At 40.0% G+C, this 16821-nt stretch overlaps 2 protein-coding genes across 2 annotated transcripts in view; both read left to right on the top strand.

The window, feature by feature from the left end:
- The window catches only part of LOC115067929 (LIM zinc-binding domain-containing Nebulette-like), a gene marked incomplete at its 5' end in the record, with an annotated part of 65290 nt that extends 63890 nt beyond the window's left edge, over positions 1-1400 (top strand). The window contains 1 exon segment of the mRNA XM_029557133.1: positions 1065-1400. Coding sequence (XP_029412993.1) covers positions 1065-1208 — 144 coding nt within the window.
- The window catches only part of Nebl (nebulette), a 208299-nt gene continuing 192571 nt past the window's right edge, over positions 1094-16821 (top strand). Inside the window, exons 1-5 of the mRNA XM_029557134.1 lie at positions 1094-1172; positions 2640-2704; positions 2795-2869; positions 4902-5060; positions 10955-11087. The gene's annotated coding sequence lies outside the window, so the exon portion shown is untranslated. The remainder of the gene's footprint in view (positions 1173-2639; positions 2705-2794; positions 2870-4901; positions 5061-10954; positions 11088-16821) is intronic.

Below are 16821 nucleotides of genomic sequence, written 5' to 3'. Positions count from 1 at the left end.
CAAATATTTGGCTGGCTGTACAGTTGTTATTGAAATAATAACAGGAGATGGACTTTGTAAGACTAATCTGTGGCTGTTCCAGGCCCCCGAGGACATGGTAAAGCCAACCTGGTTGAAAAGGAGTCTGTTTTACCATTTACTCTTGGTACCAGGGATGAAACCCAGGGTTTAGACATGCTAGGCAAGCACTCTACTACTGAGCTATACCCTAGCCCTTATTTCTTTTATGACAGAACCTCACTGTGTAGTCCAGGCTGATTTGCGACTCTTGTTCTTTCTGCCTCACTTTCCTGAATGTAGGTATTACAGGTTTGTGCCACCATGCCTGGCAAAAAGGAGCTTATTTAAGCACTGAAAACCACCTTAGATACCTCTGCACACAGTATGCCAGGGGCCTGTTTGAAAAGCTTTCTGATCCCTAGGTGTGGCCTACTTTATAAATATTTTCATAAGCACGTATATACTGAACATCTGGCAGCACCGCCCAGTGTAATCATGTCCATATGCTCTGCCTTATGACGTTGAAGGAAAACTTACAGGCAGGACTGGTTGTTGATTTTGTGTCCCTACTCTCTAGGGCAGTCCAGGCTCAAAGTGATGCTTTTTCATTTACAAGACAGGCTTGGGAATATTATACTTAACTTTCTTTTCCCACTTTTTTCCCTTTTTTTTTTTTTTTAGTGGCAATAGTATTGATGGTGCCAATAGTAACTCTTATACTTATTTGTGCCTATCAGCCACACACATTCATTTGATTATTTCCCCTTATAACCAATTAAATAGTTGCCATCGTCATCATCATCATCATCACCATCATCATCATCATCACCATCTAACAGATGAAACCAGGGAGGCACACAGGTAGCAGAGAGAGTTTCTGGAACGCAGACCAGGTGGTCTGGTTAGTTCCCTGTACCTTTCAGGATGCCTCTAGAGCTGTGCTTGTAGACATTGCTTCCAATTCTAGCAGTTTCCCAGGCCCTTGGCTGTCCCGAGTGGGATTTGTGAGGCCTCCATTTACTTTTCTGTTCATATTTTTCTTTTATTTCTCTCCTCTTTGTTAGGTCAAGTACAAAAAAGATTTCGAAGAAAGCAAAGGGAGGGGCTTCAGCATCGTCACAGACACTCCTGAACTGCAGAGGCTGAAGAGGACCCAGGAGCAAATCAGTAACGTAGGTGCTGCTTCCTCTCTGATGTGGTGGTTCTGAGGTGGTGGTCCTGGATGGGAATGTGAGAGGAGATGGCTGGGAAGCGTATCTGTTGCTATGGTATCTGAGCAGTATCCATCTACTCTTAAAACATGCCAGTTTTACCTGTGAAATCCTGCCCTCTGGTTTCATCAGTTACTCGCAGCCCAACAGTTGTCATAGAACAGTATCTTTTTTGTGTGTTTTGAATGGCTCACGGCCTTTGAATTTTGTCTAAATGGTATTCTCTAGTTAAATTAAAAAACCTGTCAGTTATTTTTTCTGTGCGTTACCATATAAAATAAACATGTAGTTTAGGTATTATGTTGAAAAATATAAATATGTGGTTTAGGTATTATATTGAAAAATCTCATATTTGCTAATTGTATGTCTATAGTTTTATACTCTAGATGTTTATTGAATCATGTTACATCATGTTGCTGGTTTTTGAAATAAACATTTAAGTATGTAGCTACTTTCTACTTGGAAGCTAAATCTTTCTTGGTAATACATTTCCATTATAACAAAAATTGGGAATGGCAGAAGTCCATGGCACATTAAAGACAGGAAAATGTCAATTTTATACTTACTAAAAGGTGGATAAACAGCTTGTTCCTAATTTGTGTAATTTATGATGACTGTTTCTTCCAGTGTGTTTTATGAAGTGTGTGAAAATATTTTTCCACAAAAGATTAGTTCAAGATTGGTTAACCGGGAGGAAAAGCAAATGAAAATCAATAGCTATGTGTGTGATATAAGTGAACAAGTGAAACTCACACCATTTTTTCATGATAGCTCTATTTTGGATGTCACTTTTACAGGTGTTAAAGTTTGTGTATCTAGATGTTCTAAGTAATATAGCCTTGATTTCTCGAAAGTGTTCAATTAGCAGATGGACTTAAATTCACTGATACTGGGCCATGGTCATGAGATACATGTGTATAGGTATATCTGCACACATATTGTTTGCAAGTACAATTATAGTTTGTAACTTGAAAACATTAGTCAAAAGTTTAAAACCAAAGAAATTTTATGTTAAAACATGTTATTTAGAGAGGGGTAAGAGTCCTATGATTATCATATTCTCAAAGGTTAACCCATTGTTTGGTCTGTATGTGGACATTTTACAAAAAGAGACTTTTTTTTCATTTGAAAAGAAAGAGTTGACTTAAGAGTTCATGACATCTGCCCTTTGGGTTTTCTTCTGACCCCCACTGATTGTTGATCATAAATGGTAAAGACTATTACCCCCATTTTTTCTACCTACCTATTCATTCTTTTCCTCAAATCAAAAACCTATTCTTGCCTTAAAAAATGCGAATTAGAGATTTTTTTCCACTGATAGTTGCAACTCACATTTCTTTCTTTGTATCATTGTTTGGAGTTGAAAAAAATGTTGTAAAAACAAAGTGATGTAAATCTTAAGCGATCATAGAAATTTATTTCACAAAGAACTAACCAGTTCTACTGGAGACACCCATGGGACAGCTAATATGAGGACTGCAGTCCATTCAAAGGTGAGCCTTTCTGTTTGTATTCAGATTAAGTCAATATTCCTATCTAATGAGAAGAGAACTGACCATTTCACCAACCATTATCATTATCAGGAATACACGTTTTATTCAAGACCAGCGGTTGTTTGCACATCTGTTCTTAATCATGCAAAACCTCTTATAATGCAGGTAAGTATTAATCTATAATTGCCATATACATGACAGTCTGTATAAAATACTAATGACATATGGTGCTCTGAGTTAGACAGTGGTCAATTTTAACATTTAATCTAGACATCCTTAAAAAATACTTTTTTTTTTTTTTTTTTTTTCTTTCTTTTTTTAGTTTTTGTGTTTTTTTTTTTTTTTTTTTTTTGCATTCTGTTGTTAGCTATTGTGGCAATCTTATTAGTTCTTTCAGCCACAGTGAGGCGTATTAAGATTTCTCAATATTTCTGTTAAGGCTCTACTGTTGGAGAAGGAAGGCTATGAAATATTCTGAGGTCTGGTGAATTTAATTTGCATTTATAGGACGACAGCTTCATGAACTTTTTCCGTTACGTCATTGGGTTTTTCCATATTACTTTAGGATCTTTTTCTATTAGAAATTTGACTTGATCCAAAAAGTGCTACTTTGGTTATTCTCATTTTCCATACCACTTTCATTCAAACCCACTGAACAGGTAAAACCTACACAGGTATATTTTGATGTGGCCTGGTTCGAGTCTGTTTCGAGAGGGAGGAGGTGAGCAAGTATCTAGACAAGACCTCAGGATCTTCTGTTGGCACGCTGGGGTGGAGCTACTCACCTTGAAATTATAAGGAAGATGAGATTTGTGTCGTGCGCTAGCTCTCCAGGCTGACTTAGGTGGGAGAGCTAAGCGGTCCTTCCAGTCTATATTTTTCTCTTTGTTACACTTGAAAAATACGTTTACTTCATTTTTATCTTTGGATATTTGGTGGCTCTTTCTAAGCTGCTGTTAATACCCTTTGGACTGAAGAAAGTATAAAGACATAAAGAAGCGATTTAATGACAACTTCTAGGTGTTTGGGATAATATGTTATGGATGAGTGGGCATTTTTGATTGCTTGTGTCTGTGTCTGTCACTGTTCTGAAAAAAAATTTTCAGACACTATCATGTTCATTTGCCTAGGACTTGAAGTCATTTGGAAATATCTGCTCAGTCTGCATATATCACAGGGGAGTGGGATAAAGTACAACTTTAAATTTCAAATTGTGTGTAATAAAAGAGGTGAGATGGGTTAGCCCTGCCTTCTTTGTTTTGGTACTTAAAATGATAACATTGACCACGGGAGATTTATTAAATACTGCAATTTAGAATTCTTCTGCTACGTTTCACAGGATAGCTTCAGAAGAACCAGAAAAGAAATGAGGGTTTAGAGTTTACTTGCCCTTAGGAGAGAAACAGAACTTGGCTTCTAAAATAAAGTTCTTATTTTCCGAGTGGCATACCAGAAGATGTCTTCATTTAATTCGATGTGTTCATATTCAGATGGAGTTTAACTGGCTGTTTATGTATTGGACTTAGAAACAAGTTTTATGGGAAGTCAGGATATTCAGCCGAACAATTTAATTGAAGGCAATGTTTAGAAGTGTAGGTATATTTCAAGCCCATGTTCAGCAGATTGCAGCTGGGAATCTTAGAGGGCAGTGCTGACCGAGGAACTGTGGATTCTATGGTTTTTCACAACTAAGTTGCTCAGTTGCCATCTACCTCTGCTCACCTCCAAAGTCTAGAATATATTCAGAAATGCCCTTACAACCTTTGAATGCTCTTTAATGATAGTTTTGGATGGTGTTTTAAAGACACAATGCACAAGAATGTTTTGAGGCCCGCTATGCCTCTGCGTTGATTTTTTTTTTTTAAAGTTTTATATCGTCCTAGCTTGTTATTCTAGCTCTAGTTTCAGGGGGCTCCTGTCATCCAGTTTCTAAGTAGGGTGGGCACTCAGGGTGACCGCAGCTGGGTGGCAGGGCAGTGTGCCCGGCGTGCGTGGCAGGGACCCAGTGGGGCCTGCCAGGGATGACCGATGCGTTTTCTTGTGTCTCTTCCCTCACTCATAGGCGCTGCACTTTCAATTAGCCCAGACAATCTAGGGATGAATCATGAAATAAAGCAGTAAAACCAAGTCCTCAAAGATTTTCACAGACTTCATGCTGTACATAAAAATGAGGTCTTTATTTTCTAATCTATTATAGGTGGAAGAAAAATATCGTATGAGGAAGAAAGAAAAAGAAACAAATGAGAAAATATTGCCTTTCACAGACTGATTGAAGTTTAACAAGTGCGCCATTATCAGATTTGTTCGACTTTGTCCCTGTCCTTGATGCACAGTGGGGAGAGTTTTGTGTGGCCAAGTAAGTGTCCCTGAGTAGCCCTACACCACTGCCTTAATAGACTATGTGGTGTTTTCTCTTGCCTTATTTCCTTTACCTTGTCAATGCCTATAATTTTGGTTATATATTCTGCTTCCCAAATATTTTTTTTTGCTACCACTTCCAACCCAGCCTACCCATCCATAAAGAAAGGCTTGCTTACTTTGCAAGAAAAGCTAAGACCAAAATCTCCAATTTGATAGTGAAATGTAATTAATTCTAACTTTTTTGATACAGCCACATAATTTTTCATTGACTTAGAATGTAAAATAAATTATAGGCCCATTAATAAGCTCACAAGGATACTGCTGATTCAGTTCCCTGAGACTTTATGAGTTAAGCTTCAAAAGTATTAGATTATTGGAAATAAACATTGCCTAATAATTGAGTACAGTGTCTAGGCAGTATTAAAAGATTTGATTCAAAGTTAGGTTGAATATAAGGGTGAGCATGAGAGGGTAGGGGTGATTATCTAGGGATTTGGTTTCTGTTTGTAATTTAAATAAATCATTTTGACAGAGACTGACTGTAACCATGTTCAGGCTGCTGACAGTGTGAAATTGAGTTGTACGGTGGACAGAAGACAAGCAGTCGAGGGAAATCCCCAAGGCAAAATTTGTTATGTAATTGGGTCAACTCATGCATGAGAAATGAATGCTAATTGTAAACTGGTGGCAAAATTATCCTGTAGGAGGCAATTAGGTCTTGTAAAATCTGGACGGCTGACTTAGGAGGAGTTTTTGTTCATTCTGTACATAACAAACATAAAAGAAGTATGGTTTGAGAGGAGAGAAAGATACAAATTAGAAAGTCATTTAACATAAAAATGGACTTTTTTGTTAATTTTCTTTTGTATATAAGAAATGTAACTTTCTGGCCTGGAGTCATGGCTCAGCAGTAAAAGCACTGACTGCTCTTGCAAAGGATCTGGGTTGGGTTCAATTCTCAGCACCCACATGGTGGCTAACAACCACCCATATCTCCAGTTCCAGGGGATCTGACACCTTCTTCTGACCTCCATGGGCACTGCACAACATGCAGGAAATACACCCATATACATAAAATAAAAATAATAAAAATAATAAAAATTAAATATATAATGTTCATTGAAGAAAAATTTGTATGAAAGCTTTTTGATTTTGAGAAGTTAAATTTAGCATGCTAAGTAATTTGTAAAAAGTGGTGTTTTGTTTTAACTCACCGTTAGGTTGATTAACAGAATCAATTATTTATGAGGCTGAGGGTAAAGAAAGACTTGACGACTTGGCTCATAGTTTTAGAGAGGACCTCCGTGTTGCTTGAATACCCGGCTCATCTTGACTAGTGACTCTGATGTAATCTAAAGTAACAGTTGGTCAGTAGCATTATTTTTGGAGGCAGAGATCAAATATGTCAAAGAGAGTGATGGGGCAGCAGCCACATTTTTCTTCTAATGTCTAACACATGTTCATGAATACCTCATACATTTTGGAACACTTTGGCACAGTCTGCTTAATTAGATCCTCTGAGCAACCTCTCTCCTCAGGGAAAGGATTTCTATAAGGAATACTTAGACATTCACAAGAAAAATATATGGAAACTTACCTCTTGGCCTTTTCTTTTGCATTCATGATTTCCCTCACACCTGTTTCTGCTTTATGTTTTCATGTAGGGCAGAACTTCAAAGGCAGATCTCTGCTTTTTATCCCCAATTTTTTAGCCATAGTCACTTAAAGAAACAAATATGTCCCAGACCAGTAATTACTTGTGCATGGACAGAACAGTTCTTGCTAACTGGCCTTGTCTTGAGGGAGGTTTGAGAAGAGCCACCATAACATGAGAATTAACACCTGTGACTTCCGCTTGGAGACAGAGATGAGGGATCCAACAGACGGTTTCTCAAGATCCTTCTTTTGTGAAGGCCTGTCCCAGTTACCTTTCCCGATCCCACCACGTCTGGGCTTCTTTCCTGATGCAGCCTGCAGTCATTTCTGAATTGGCCTTGTCTACGGCCAGGAACTTTTCGCTCTTTCCATTGTATCTTAAACGCTTACCAGATGAGGCTTTCTAAAGTATCTCCTTCATCAAGATCCTAATTGTCACCCACTAAAAAAACTCTTCGCCCTCCACTTTAAGCAAAATGACTTCTACTTTCCTAAGCCTCTTATGGGACTCTAAAGACCTTTCACAGTCACCCCGGGCTGTTTTCTCCTTACCTTTGTAAGGAGTAACAGTGTTTGTCTGTTTGCTTTAGGCCTGGACGTTTAGTCTGTGATAGATGAAGCAGATAGATGAATCGGGTCAATCAGTAGAAAGTACCAGGACACAAATAAAAACTCCAGTGGGATAGAGTTTATTAGCAAAGGAAGATTCGCATGGGACAGATTCCCTTCCAGGTAGGGAAAATGTCAGCCCATGGGTCATGGGCTGGGGTCTTTATAGGGGTCCTTAGGGGATGCAGAAGGCGGGAACATATTTAAAAAATTAGGCAGGGGGTTGGGGGGGAACGGGAAGTGGGAACCCAGGGTTTATCGGAACAGCTTCTGTGAAAAACCACCCCCTTCTGTCAGCCAGGATCTGTTTACCCTTTAAGATCATCAAAAGGAAAGCCTGCTGTGCTGAAGCGACTCCGTGGGTCTCTGGTCAGAAGGTGTAGTCTGTTTATCTTGTCTTCCAATATCATCAAAGGGAAAGCAAGCTGCCTTTGGCCAAAAGGTACAGAAAAGTCTGCTTCTCTTGACTTCAAAGACCAGGGTGTTCATCAACTTGGTTCCTGCATTCTCAGAGGCTTGCAAACCCATCGGGCCCTGCTGCACTGGGGGAGGGAGTTGCTGGGGGTCCAAACCCTACCAGTCTGTTCTGGACTTTTGCATGAGTCATCTCTCTTTCTTCAGCCAATTTAACAGTATTGGTAAATGATGACCTGAACCCCTGATCCCAGATGCACACTCACAAGCCATCTAGAGCTCTCCTCACCTCTAGCCCTTACAGTACTTTGTGGCCCAGCATCATCATTTGTACATTTGTGTCAAACATCATATTGTACATTTTGGTTATAATTGGCATTTCATGCATCTAATTGTCTTACCGCTTTAACTCAGGAAAGCAAAGATCATGTAATTTTCATTAAGTTTTTAATGTCTAAATGGCACAGCGTGATGTTTGCCTCCTTTATTTAGAACATGTCTCTATCTCTTGCTGGGATTCTGAAGTAGTGTCTTAACTTTTTTGATCCATCCCAGGCCATTCCCATCATGAGTACTTACAAATTCTTTGTAAAATAAACATCTCATCTTGCCAATGGTCTCTCTGAGAATCTGTCCATGGCTCCCTACTGCCTTTAGGGAAAATATTTTGTGTGGAAAGTGAGGCTGTTCCCTGGTTTAGCTGAGACCTCCTGTCCTAAGTCCCATGCACTTTACACGTCTAGAAAGCTCTTTGTCTCTTTCCTGTTCACACTGGCTCAGCTATTCCCCTCTCGTTCCCAACCTTGGTCTCTTCCTTGGTGCTCTGGCAGTCAGCTTCTTTCTCATGAAACCCCTCTTTTCAAGGGTCTTTAGTTTAAAGAATTTCTTTGAAGTTTGCCATTCTTGTTTCCTCTGCTTGATTATTTATTTATTTATTTAATTTATTTTACTATATTCTACTTCAGTTTTTGGTGCCTTCTATAGTTTTACTAAATGATTGCAGCAATACTTCCTCAGTAAAGCATGGCAGATGGCTTCCTAGTGTATTACCCAAGGCTTTGCTTATATTGGAAATGTAAGGACTATCCCTGTTCTAGAACACTGTGGCCTGAGGATTTCTTCAGGTGTCTGACTTAAGGACCTAAAAACAATAGCAACAATAGAACCTAAAACAAACAATTAGAACTTATGGTAGGTGCTTGTGTGGTATATTACTTACTCTTCTCACCACTCTGGCAAAATTCCTGACAGAAGCAATTTAAGGGAGCGGTTTTGGCTGATGCTTCATAGGAAGCATCATGTCCAGAGTGATGGAGAAGGCAGGGAAGCATTTTGGCTAATGGTGGTGGGAGCTTGCAGTAAAGGCATCACCTCTTCAGACCTTGGCAGTTGAAGAAGCAGGTGCTCCGATAAGAACTAGCAGTAGTTCTCCCCTTCTAGGTCTGCCCCCTTGGTGTATGTATGCCAGCTTGGCACCATGTCTACAACCTTCAACTGTTTCCACAACCTTTCAAAATAGTAGCATCAACTGGGGATCAAATGTTCAAACACATGAGTCTTTGGGTGGGTGGGGAACATTTTATATTCAAACTATAACAGACTAATATCACAAATTACCACAGGCTGGGTGGCTAAAAACAACAGAGATTTATTTTTTCATAGGCCTAGGGCCTGGGTACCTTAGGCTCAACAGGACTGGGTTCTGCTGAGGACTTTCTTCCTGACTTGTAGACTATCACTGTCTCCTCTGTATCTTTGCACAGCCTTTCCTTGGTGTATGCAGGTGCATGCATGGGAAATCTGGTGTTTCCTCTTCTTATATGGGCATTGATCTAATGAGATTGAGGTTCTATCATTGCAACCTTATTTAACTTTGGTTTAGGTCCTTGAAGACTTGTCTCCAAATACAGTCACATTAGTGGCTAGGGCTTCTATATATGAGTATTTTGGGTTGGTGATGAGAGTACACAATCTGTCCTTTGCAGGACTGAATAGTAATAGTCCTCAATAGTCCTGAATAGTCCCTGAATACACAGTCTACAGACATTACAGGGAAATTTTGAGGTGACATACATGCTTTAAAGCAGGATACAACTGTAAACTGCCATCACAAGCCAGTTTCTTAGTGACCTCAGAAGATGCAACCTTCTACCTCTGCCATTCCAGACAAATTTCCAATTCAAGTCTTTACATTTTCTTATTATCAATATGAGCAATCTCAAATTCTTCTAGAGAGCCACGAGTTCACCCAGCCTGATTAGTGCTTTGCTCAGCCCTCACCAGAGGTTCTTCTTGAAGCAGATGGAGATTACTAGACTCACAACTGGTCAATGTGCAGAGAATACCAGACTGCAGACTGCTCAGCCCTAAGTGGCACATCTATATAGCACCCTCTGCTCCCATGGCTCAGGGGGAGAGGGGGCCAGAGTTGTAACAATCAGAGATGGTAGATGAATACAAGGAAACTGTGTTGTTTGGATGCCACAGGGTTGTTGCACATATGAACTCATAGGGTTTATGACAGCATGCCTAAGACCTATGTAAACCCAAGCCAGACAAAAATCCAGCCATGATGGGGAGGTGGGCAAATGTCTCAGCCCTAAGTAAGGATCTATTGGCAATTGATAGATGCTAGGAGAGGGGCAGCCAGTTTTCCTTACTGGTATGATGCCTGGTAGGTTGACCAAACTCCAAGGGACATACACACACCCAAGAGCATTTGGGAAACACAGATTAAACTCGATAAGCCTTTTCAAAAGTAAGTAATAGTAGAGGCTATGAAGAGGGGCAGGTCAAGTGGGGGAGGGGGTCTACATAGGACCAAAATACATTGTATGAGGTTTTCAAAGAATTAATAGAAAGATTTTAAGAAATCTTCTAGATTCTATTTCAGTCCTTAGACTTCTTTTTCTCTGAGATTTTGAGCTATCTTTATTGACTGAAATGAAAATGATGAAGAGTAGTCACTGTGTTTTAGAACTTTCTGGGTCTTTCTTGACTGAATGATGGAGTTCAGAATGTAGACTTTGCATGTTGGGGTTGGCATTTGGGCTTGTGCTGATGTGAATAAAAGCCGGAGAGGACTGAGATAGCCTCCAGAGCTTTTTGTGCCCGAGGGGGTCTGACTGAGACCATTTTGCAGAGGATGTCTTAATTTCAGTGTATTATACAAAGACTTCAAACTTACAAAGCATCTGAATTTTCTTACAGATTTTGTTTTCTGGGACATATTCATGTTAAGAACATCCTGAATGTAAAGGAAAAACTGGAAATATTAAAGAAATATTTGTGGACTATCATTAATAACTGTGTCACATAATTATGATTTTGGTGGATTTGGGAGGTAAGTTTAAAACTTGTCTTTTTAGTCATGATTCAAGAGAGAAGTTGTACAAAGATTTGATTCCAAGCCCATTAGTAGCCCAAGACAGGTATGTGCAATGAGAGAGTTGGCCATGATTTGGAAGCTGCAAGCATGTGTACCTATGTGCATGTGCACGTGTGTGCATGTGAATATACCCAGCTATGTTCGCTATTTCCTCTTCCTACAAGGTCTAGGTCATGAAAATTTCCCATCTTTGTTGCCCATGCTTTCTTCTGTAGTCTTTTTTCCCATCATGGCCACGAGGGTTAGGGTCTAGCTCTTTTCTGTGCAGAGCCATGTGATGCTACTTGTTAAAAGCATCTCTGAATTTCTGTTTGAAGGACTCATTCCTTTTGTGGAGACTCCCAGACTCTGCTGAAACCAAAGAATGAGAATCAGGAAATTACCATATTTGGGCTTGCCTGTATTTTTTCCACTTTTTTTTCTTTAGTGGTTATATTGACTGTAACAAAGCTGACTTTTAATCTGCTTAAATTAAGCTTTGAATTATTGCCTTCTTAGAATTACAGACATGTTCAAATTTGGCTGTGTTTGGCAAGGTAGATAAAAGAATATGGATTTAGAAAAAAGAATAAAAAGCTCAAAAGTCATCATTGCAGTCATTGTCCTCCTCCTCCTCCTCCCCTCCTCCCTCCTCCTCTCCCTCCTCCTCTCCCTGCTCTTCTTCCTCCTCCTCCCCCTCCTCCTCCCCCCCTCCTCCTCCTTGTCCTCCTCGTCCTCATCCTCGTCCTCCTCTTCCTCCTCCTCCTCCTCCTCATCCTCCTCCTCGTCCTCCTCCTCCCCCTCGTCCTCCTCCTCGTCCTCCTCTTCCTCTTCCTCCTCCTCCTCCTCCTCCTCCTCTCTTCTCTTCTCTTCCCTTTCAGTTCTGGTGGTGGAACCCAGGGCATTGGGCATGCTAGACAACCATTTCACCACTAAGCTATTTCCCCAGATTCTTGTCTACACATTCACTATTTTGGATACAGAGAATTAATTTCTACTAAAATGACTTGAGTATTTATTTTTGCCATTTTCTTTCTGTGAAACCTTTGAGGACAAGCTGAAGTTTTAATTTGTTGCTTTTGTTTTAGAATCAGGGTTTCCCTTTGTTGCTCAGGCTAATCTCAAATTTCTGGGCTCAAGTGATTCCCTACCTCAGCTTCCTGAGTAGCTGAGAGTCTAGGCATGTGCCATTGTACCTGGCTTCAATCTTCCAGAACACAGTGCTCTGTTATACAGAATAATATGGACATGGAAACTGTGTATTTGAGCACAATTGTCTTTCATGAACACATGTTTGTTCAGTAAACACTGGCTGTGAGCATCACATTACATCAGGCCCTGTGGGTTTCAGAGGAAGAGAGAAACTCCTCTACCATAAGCCATTCATGGTCACACTAGATCATTTGCCGCCACCTGGAGGGACTTTCGTGAAGATGGACGGTCCAATGGAAGGGACATGATGTAGAAAAGACATCGGGGAGGGTTAACTATGTTAAGCACTCAGCATGTGAGTGTTAGGTGCAGGTGAAATCCATCCCCCTGCTGAATTGTGTGTTGAGGTTATGTTGCTGAGGGAAGCAGCTGTATTTTCAGGCATGTCTATTTTTGGCATCTAGAATCCAAAATGAGTATTCTGTAGAAGAAATCACATTTGGGAATTTAGTTATTAAGTTAAACGTTTTTTGAGTGTTTGCTGTGCACCAGGAGCTTCGCTAGGAGATGCGGAGTAAGAAATAAAATAAGCATGATCATGACCCCAGGAAGCTTGTTGCTAGCCTCTGGTAAGCTAGCAGAGAACCCACCACAGCAGCATTTTACACTAAATTAGATGATATGCCTGATTAAGGGTGATTAGTGCTGGACACAGGGAAACACTATGTTCATATGAGAGGATCAACCAGCTCATGTTCAGGCAAAGAAATAGAACCCTTGGCCTTACTATTTAAAAATCATTTTAAAAGAATTTTACTGAGGGGCTAGGGAGATGACAGCAGGTAGGAGCATTGACTGCTCTTGCAGAGGATCCAAGTTCGATTCCCAGCACCCGCATGGCAGCTAACATCTTTCTGTAACTCCAGGTCCAGGAGATCTGACACCCTCTTCTGCCCTCCGTGGGCATTGCACAACACAGATGTACAATTTGTATACATGCAGGTAACACATTCACACACATAAAATAAAAATAATAAAATATTAAAAAATGACTTTTAAAGAATTTTACTGAGGGGTTAGAGAGAGTGCTTAGCTGGTAAGAGCACTTGCTATGCAAGCCTGAGGACCAAATTTAAATCCTCAGAACTCTCAAAAAAGCTAGGCATGGATGCACATGCCTGTAACTGCAGTTCTGTCAGGGAGTGGAGACAAAAGGTTGCTGGGACCTGCTGACTGTTAGCCTAGCTCCAGGTTCAGTGAGGGATCCTGGCTCAAAGGAGGAAGGTGAAGAGTAACAGAGTAAGTTAGGTGAAGTCCTCCTCTGGTCTCTGCATGCACATGGCTGTGTGTACCCCCAAAGTGTATGTGCATATACACCACACACATACACCATACACACACATACCGAAAAATAATTTTAGTGAGTCATTGAGTTGAATAGTGATTTACACTGTTGACTAGCAGGCTCGATACATTTTGTTTTGTTTTATCATTTCCCCATATGTGTTTTCCCAATTCCTTGATTGTCCATCAGTATGGATACTTAAAAGACCTCAGAATTAAATCAAACCACCTACATGGCTTAACAGGAGTATAAATGAGGAAATATAGATTTCCTCCACAAAACAGAGCACTGCATTTAATCTGATCATGCTATTATCCATAAAATGCCATAAAAATTTAATTATGGAAAAGTGTTGGCCAGTATGTATATATATATGTATGTTTGCATATGTAAACTTACCTGTGCTTCTTGGTTTTTTGTTTCCAGTGCTTTTGGAGTATTTAAAAAGTCAAAGGTATAATTAGGATATTTTCATGCATCTCCTTTCCTTCCTCCATCTATGCTTTTAAATTTTGAGTTTTTCATGAGAGGGCTGACTAAAAACATTTTAAAAAACACATTCATCTCTGAAGTGGTTGTCTGTGTGTAGGTGGTATGTGTGTTTTCACATATATGTTGAGTGCATGTGTGTGTTCGAGGGAAGAGCTGATGGAAGGAAATGTGAACGCTGGTTAGTGCTATTTGGTTTCTACCTTCAGTGTTCTTGGCCCAGTCTGTGCTGACAACAAACCACTGGGACGTCCCCTCGGTGCTGCAGGGTCTTTTCCTGCCAAATATTGTTCTCTTGCAAGATTAAATGGCTGAATCAGTGTGGCCCGAATCTTGATCCTGCTGAGAATATTAGGACTCCTGCAGGCTGTAATACAGATTGGCTGGTGAGAGCTCTGCTGGAGAAACTACCCGAGTTTCTCTAAATGAATTTAACAACTGCTGTGAACCTTTTTGTGTCCTGGAGCACGAGTGTGTGTGCTGGCAGTTAACCATTTATTTTCCTCATTTTCTCCTAACGTTGCTCCAGTTCACCCCGTGCCTTTATTGTAAACACGTTCATAACTTTATTTCACATTCATGTTCTGCTAGATACCCCATTTGAGACATTCAATTACTAGTACTGTGAAGGATAAGTCATTATTTACTCCATTTCTCTAAGAAGGAAGACCATATTTTTTGGTACTTACGAAATGAAAGGGCTGTGGTATCACTGGCAAAATTCAATAAACCACATCACTGGGTTCTTTAGAGGAAATAGATTAGCATATTACATTCTGATCACAGACTTTATGTTACTGGTCAAAAGCCTGTGAAATACTTAGCAAGAGGGAAGACCGACAGCCAAAATTATTTACCGCATCCCCAAACTTTGTCCCTTACTATCTGTGTTTTTTAATGGCTAGATTAAAACTGATAACAGTTCTAAATTCTACAGAGATTATGGTGCTTTGTAAATGGAATGAATTTAAACATCATCGAGAATAATGCTTTGTAAGTGGAATGAATTTTAAATCATCCGGTGTAACTGTAAAGCACAGAGTGCACGGATAATGTGAAAGTACTCAGAGTGGGTTAGGCTGTCTGTGATCCTTTACGTAAGTTGGTTTAACTTGATTTTGGGGACCCTTTTCTCATCCACAGAGCATGATCTCAGTCTGCCCATGAAGCAGTCACCTGTCTGCTTTCCGCATTATTCCCATTTGTCTCCTGTCACCTTGTGGGTGTGCATCTTTGTGCTGTGTGTGTGAAGTTTTAGTAAAATTGTCTATGACCATGATTTGCGAATGGCAAAGCACACCATCATCCTAATAATGGATTTAATCAACTATTAAACCCACCAGTGCTGTTTTAAACTTTTGCAGATGGCTCCACAGATTATTACCAGAACTATAATAGTGTTTACATTGTTTCTATAATTATTTGTATGTGTGTGAATGTGCGTGTTCCATGGCACACTTGTGGAAGTCAGAGGACAGTGTGCAGGAGTCATTCTCTTCTTCCACAGTAGGCATCCCAGGGATCACACTCAGGTTGTCAGGCTTGGTGTTAAGCACCCCTGCTGGCTAGGCTATCTCTCTGATACTATAATAATTTTCTTAGAGAAAATATTTAGTTAGATTGTTATTTTTAACTCATTGCCACAAATATGCAACAGCTGGCTCAAGCGAAGGCTGAAGACGACAGGAACGGGCTGGAGAGATGCTGCAGCAATGAAGAGTGCACGCTGCTCTTCCAGAGGGCAGAGTTCAGTCTCTAGCACCCACACTGAACAGCTCATAACTGCCGGTGACTCCAGCTCCAAGGGAATCCAATATCCTTTTCTGGGCCTTTACAGGCACCCCCATACCCTTGGCATACATATACACAGACATGCAGACACACACACACACACACACACACACACACACACACACACAAATAAATCTTAAAGAAAACCAAAGCAGTGTTGATTTAGCAGCTTTCTGCTGACCTCATAAAGTAGCCTCTGTCTTTTCCTTACCCTCACAAGTAAGGGTATGAGGGTGTCAAAATATGACCAGCCTGTGTTTTCTGAATGCTTTCAAAGCTAGCTTGAAACCCTCCTGACACTCTCAGTCACAGACTTCGGAACAGCACTGACAACGTTCTGACCTCTAGTCTAGTTTGCCATTTGTTTTGGATGAATGATTTTTGAGTCTTGTGAATAGGCATTATTGAAGTTTTCAATCATTCAGAAATAGGTTCCAAATGTAAAGGACACCTAAGTATTGAACTGCAAATCCTCTAAAATCTTAGTAACTCAAAAAATTTATCTGTTCAGGTGGACAAGAGTAAACGTGCTATCATTATTAAATGCCACTGGGATTTCTATACCTAGAATCCTTGATTTCAGGTTCCCAGTATTAAGATTTGTCCCTGTTTAAAATGGAAACTGTGTCACATATACTGAATGGTTTATAGAGACTTACATCTGGTATAAAGAATAATAATAAGATGGATTTGTACCTACCACCCAGCTTAAGAAACAGAACACATGAAAAACCTCTGAAAGCCTCATGTTTCCCTAAGGTTTATATCTCAACCCCTTGCCTAGATAGTAGTAACACAAGGGCCACAACTGCTTGCTTCTGTCTGTCTTATCATCTATCTATGCATCTATCTATGTATCTATTTATCTATGTATCTATATCTATCATCTATCTATCTATCTATCTATCTATCTATCTATCTATCTATCTGTCT

The sequence above is a fragment of the Nannospalax galili genome, unplaced genomic scaffold (genome assembly GCF_000622305.1).
Source record: "Nannospalax galili isolate Female #2095 unplaced genomic scaffold, S.galili_v1.0 scaffold487, whole genome shotgun sequence".
Lineage (NCBI taxonomy): Eukaryota > Metazoa > Chordata > Mammalia > Rodentia > Spalacidae > Nannospalax > Nannospalax galili.
Note: the sequence above shows the minus strand (reverse complement) of the source record. Positions and strands in the feature narration are given on the sequence as shown.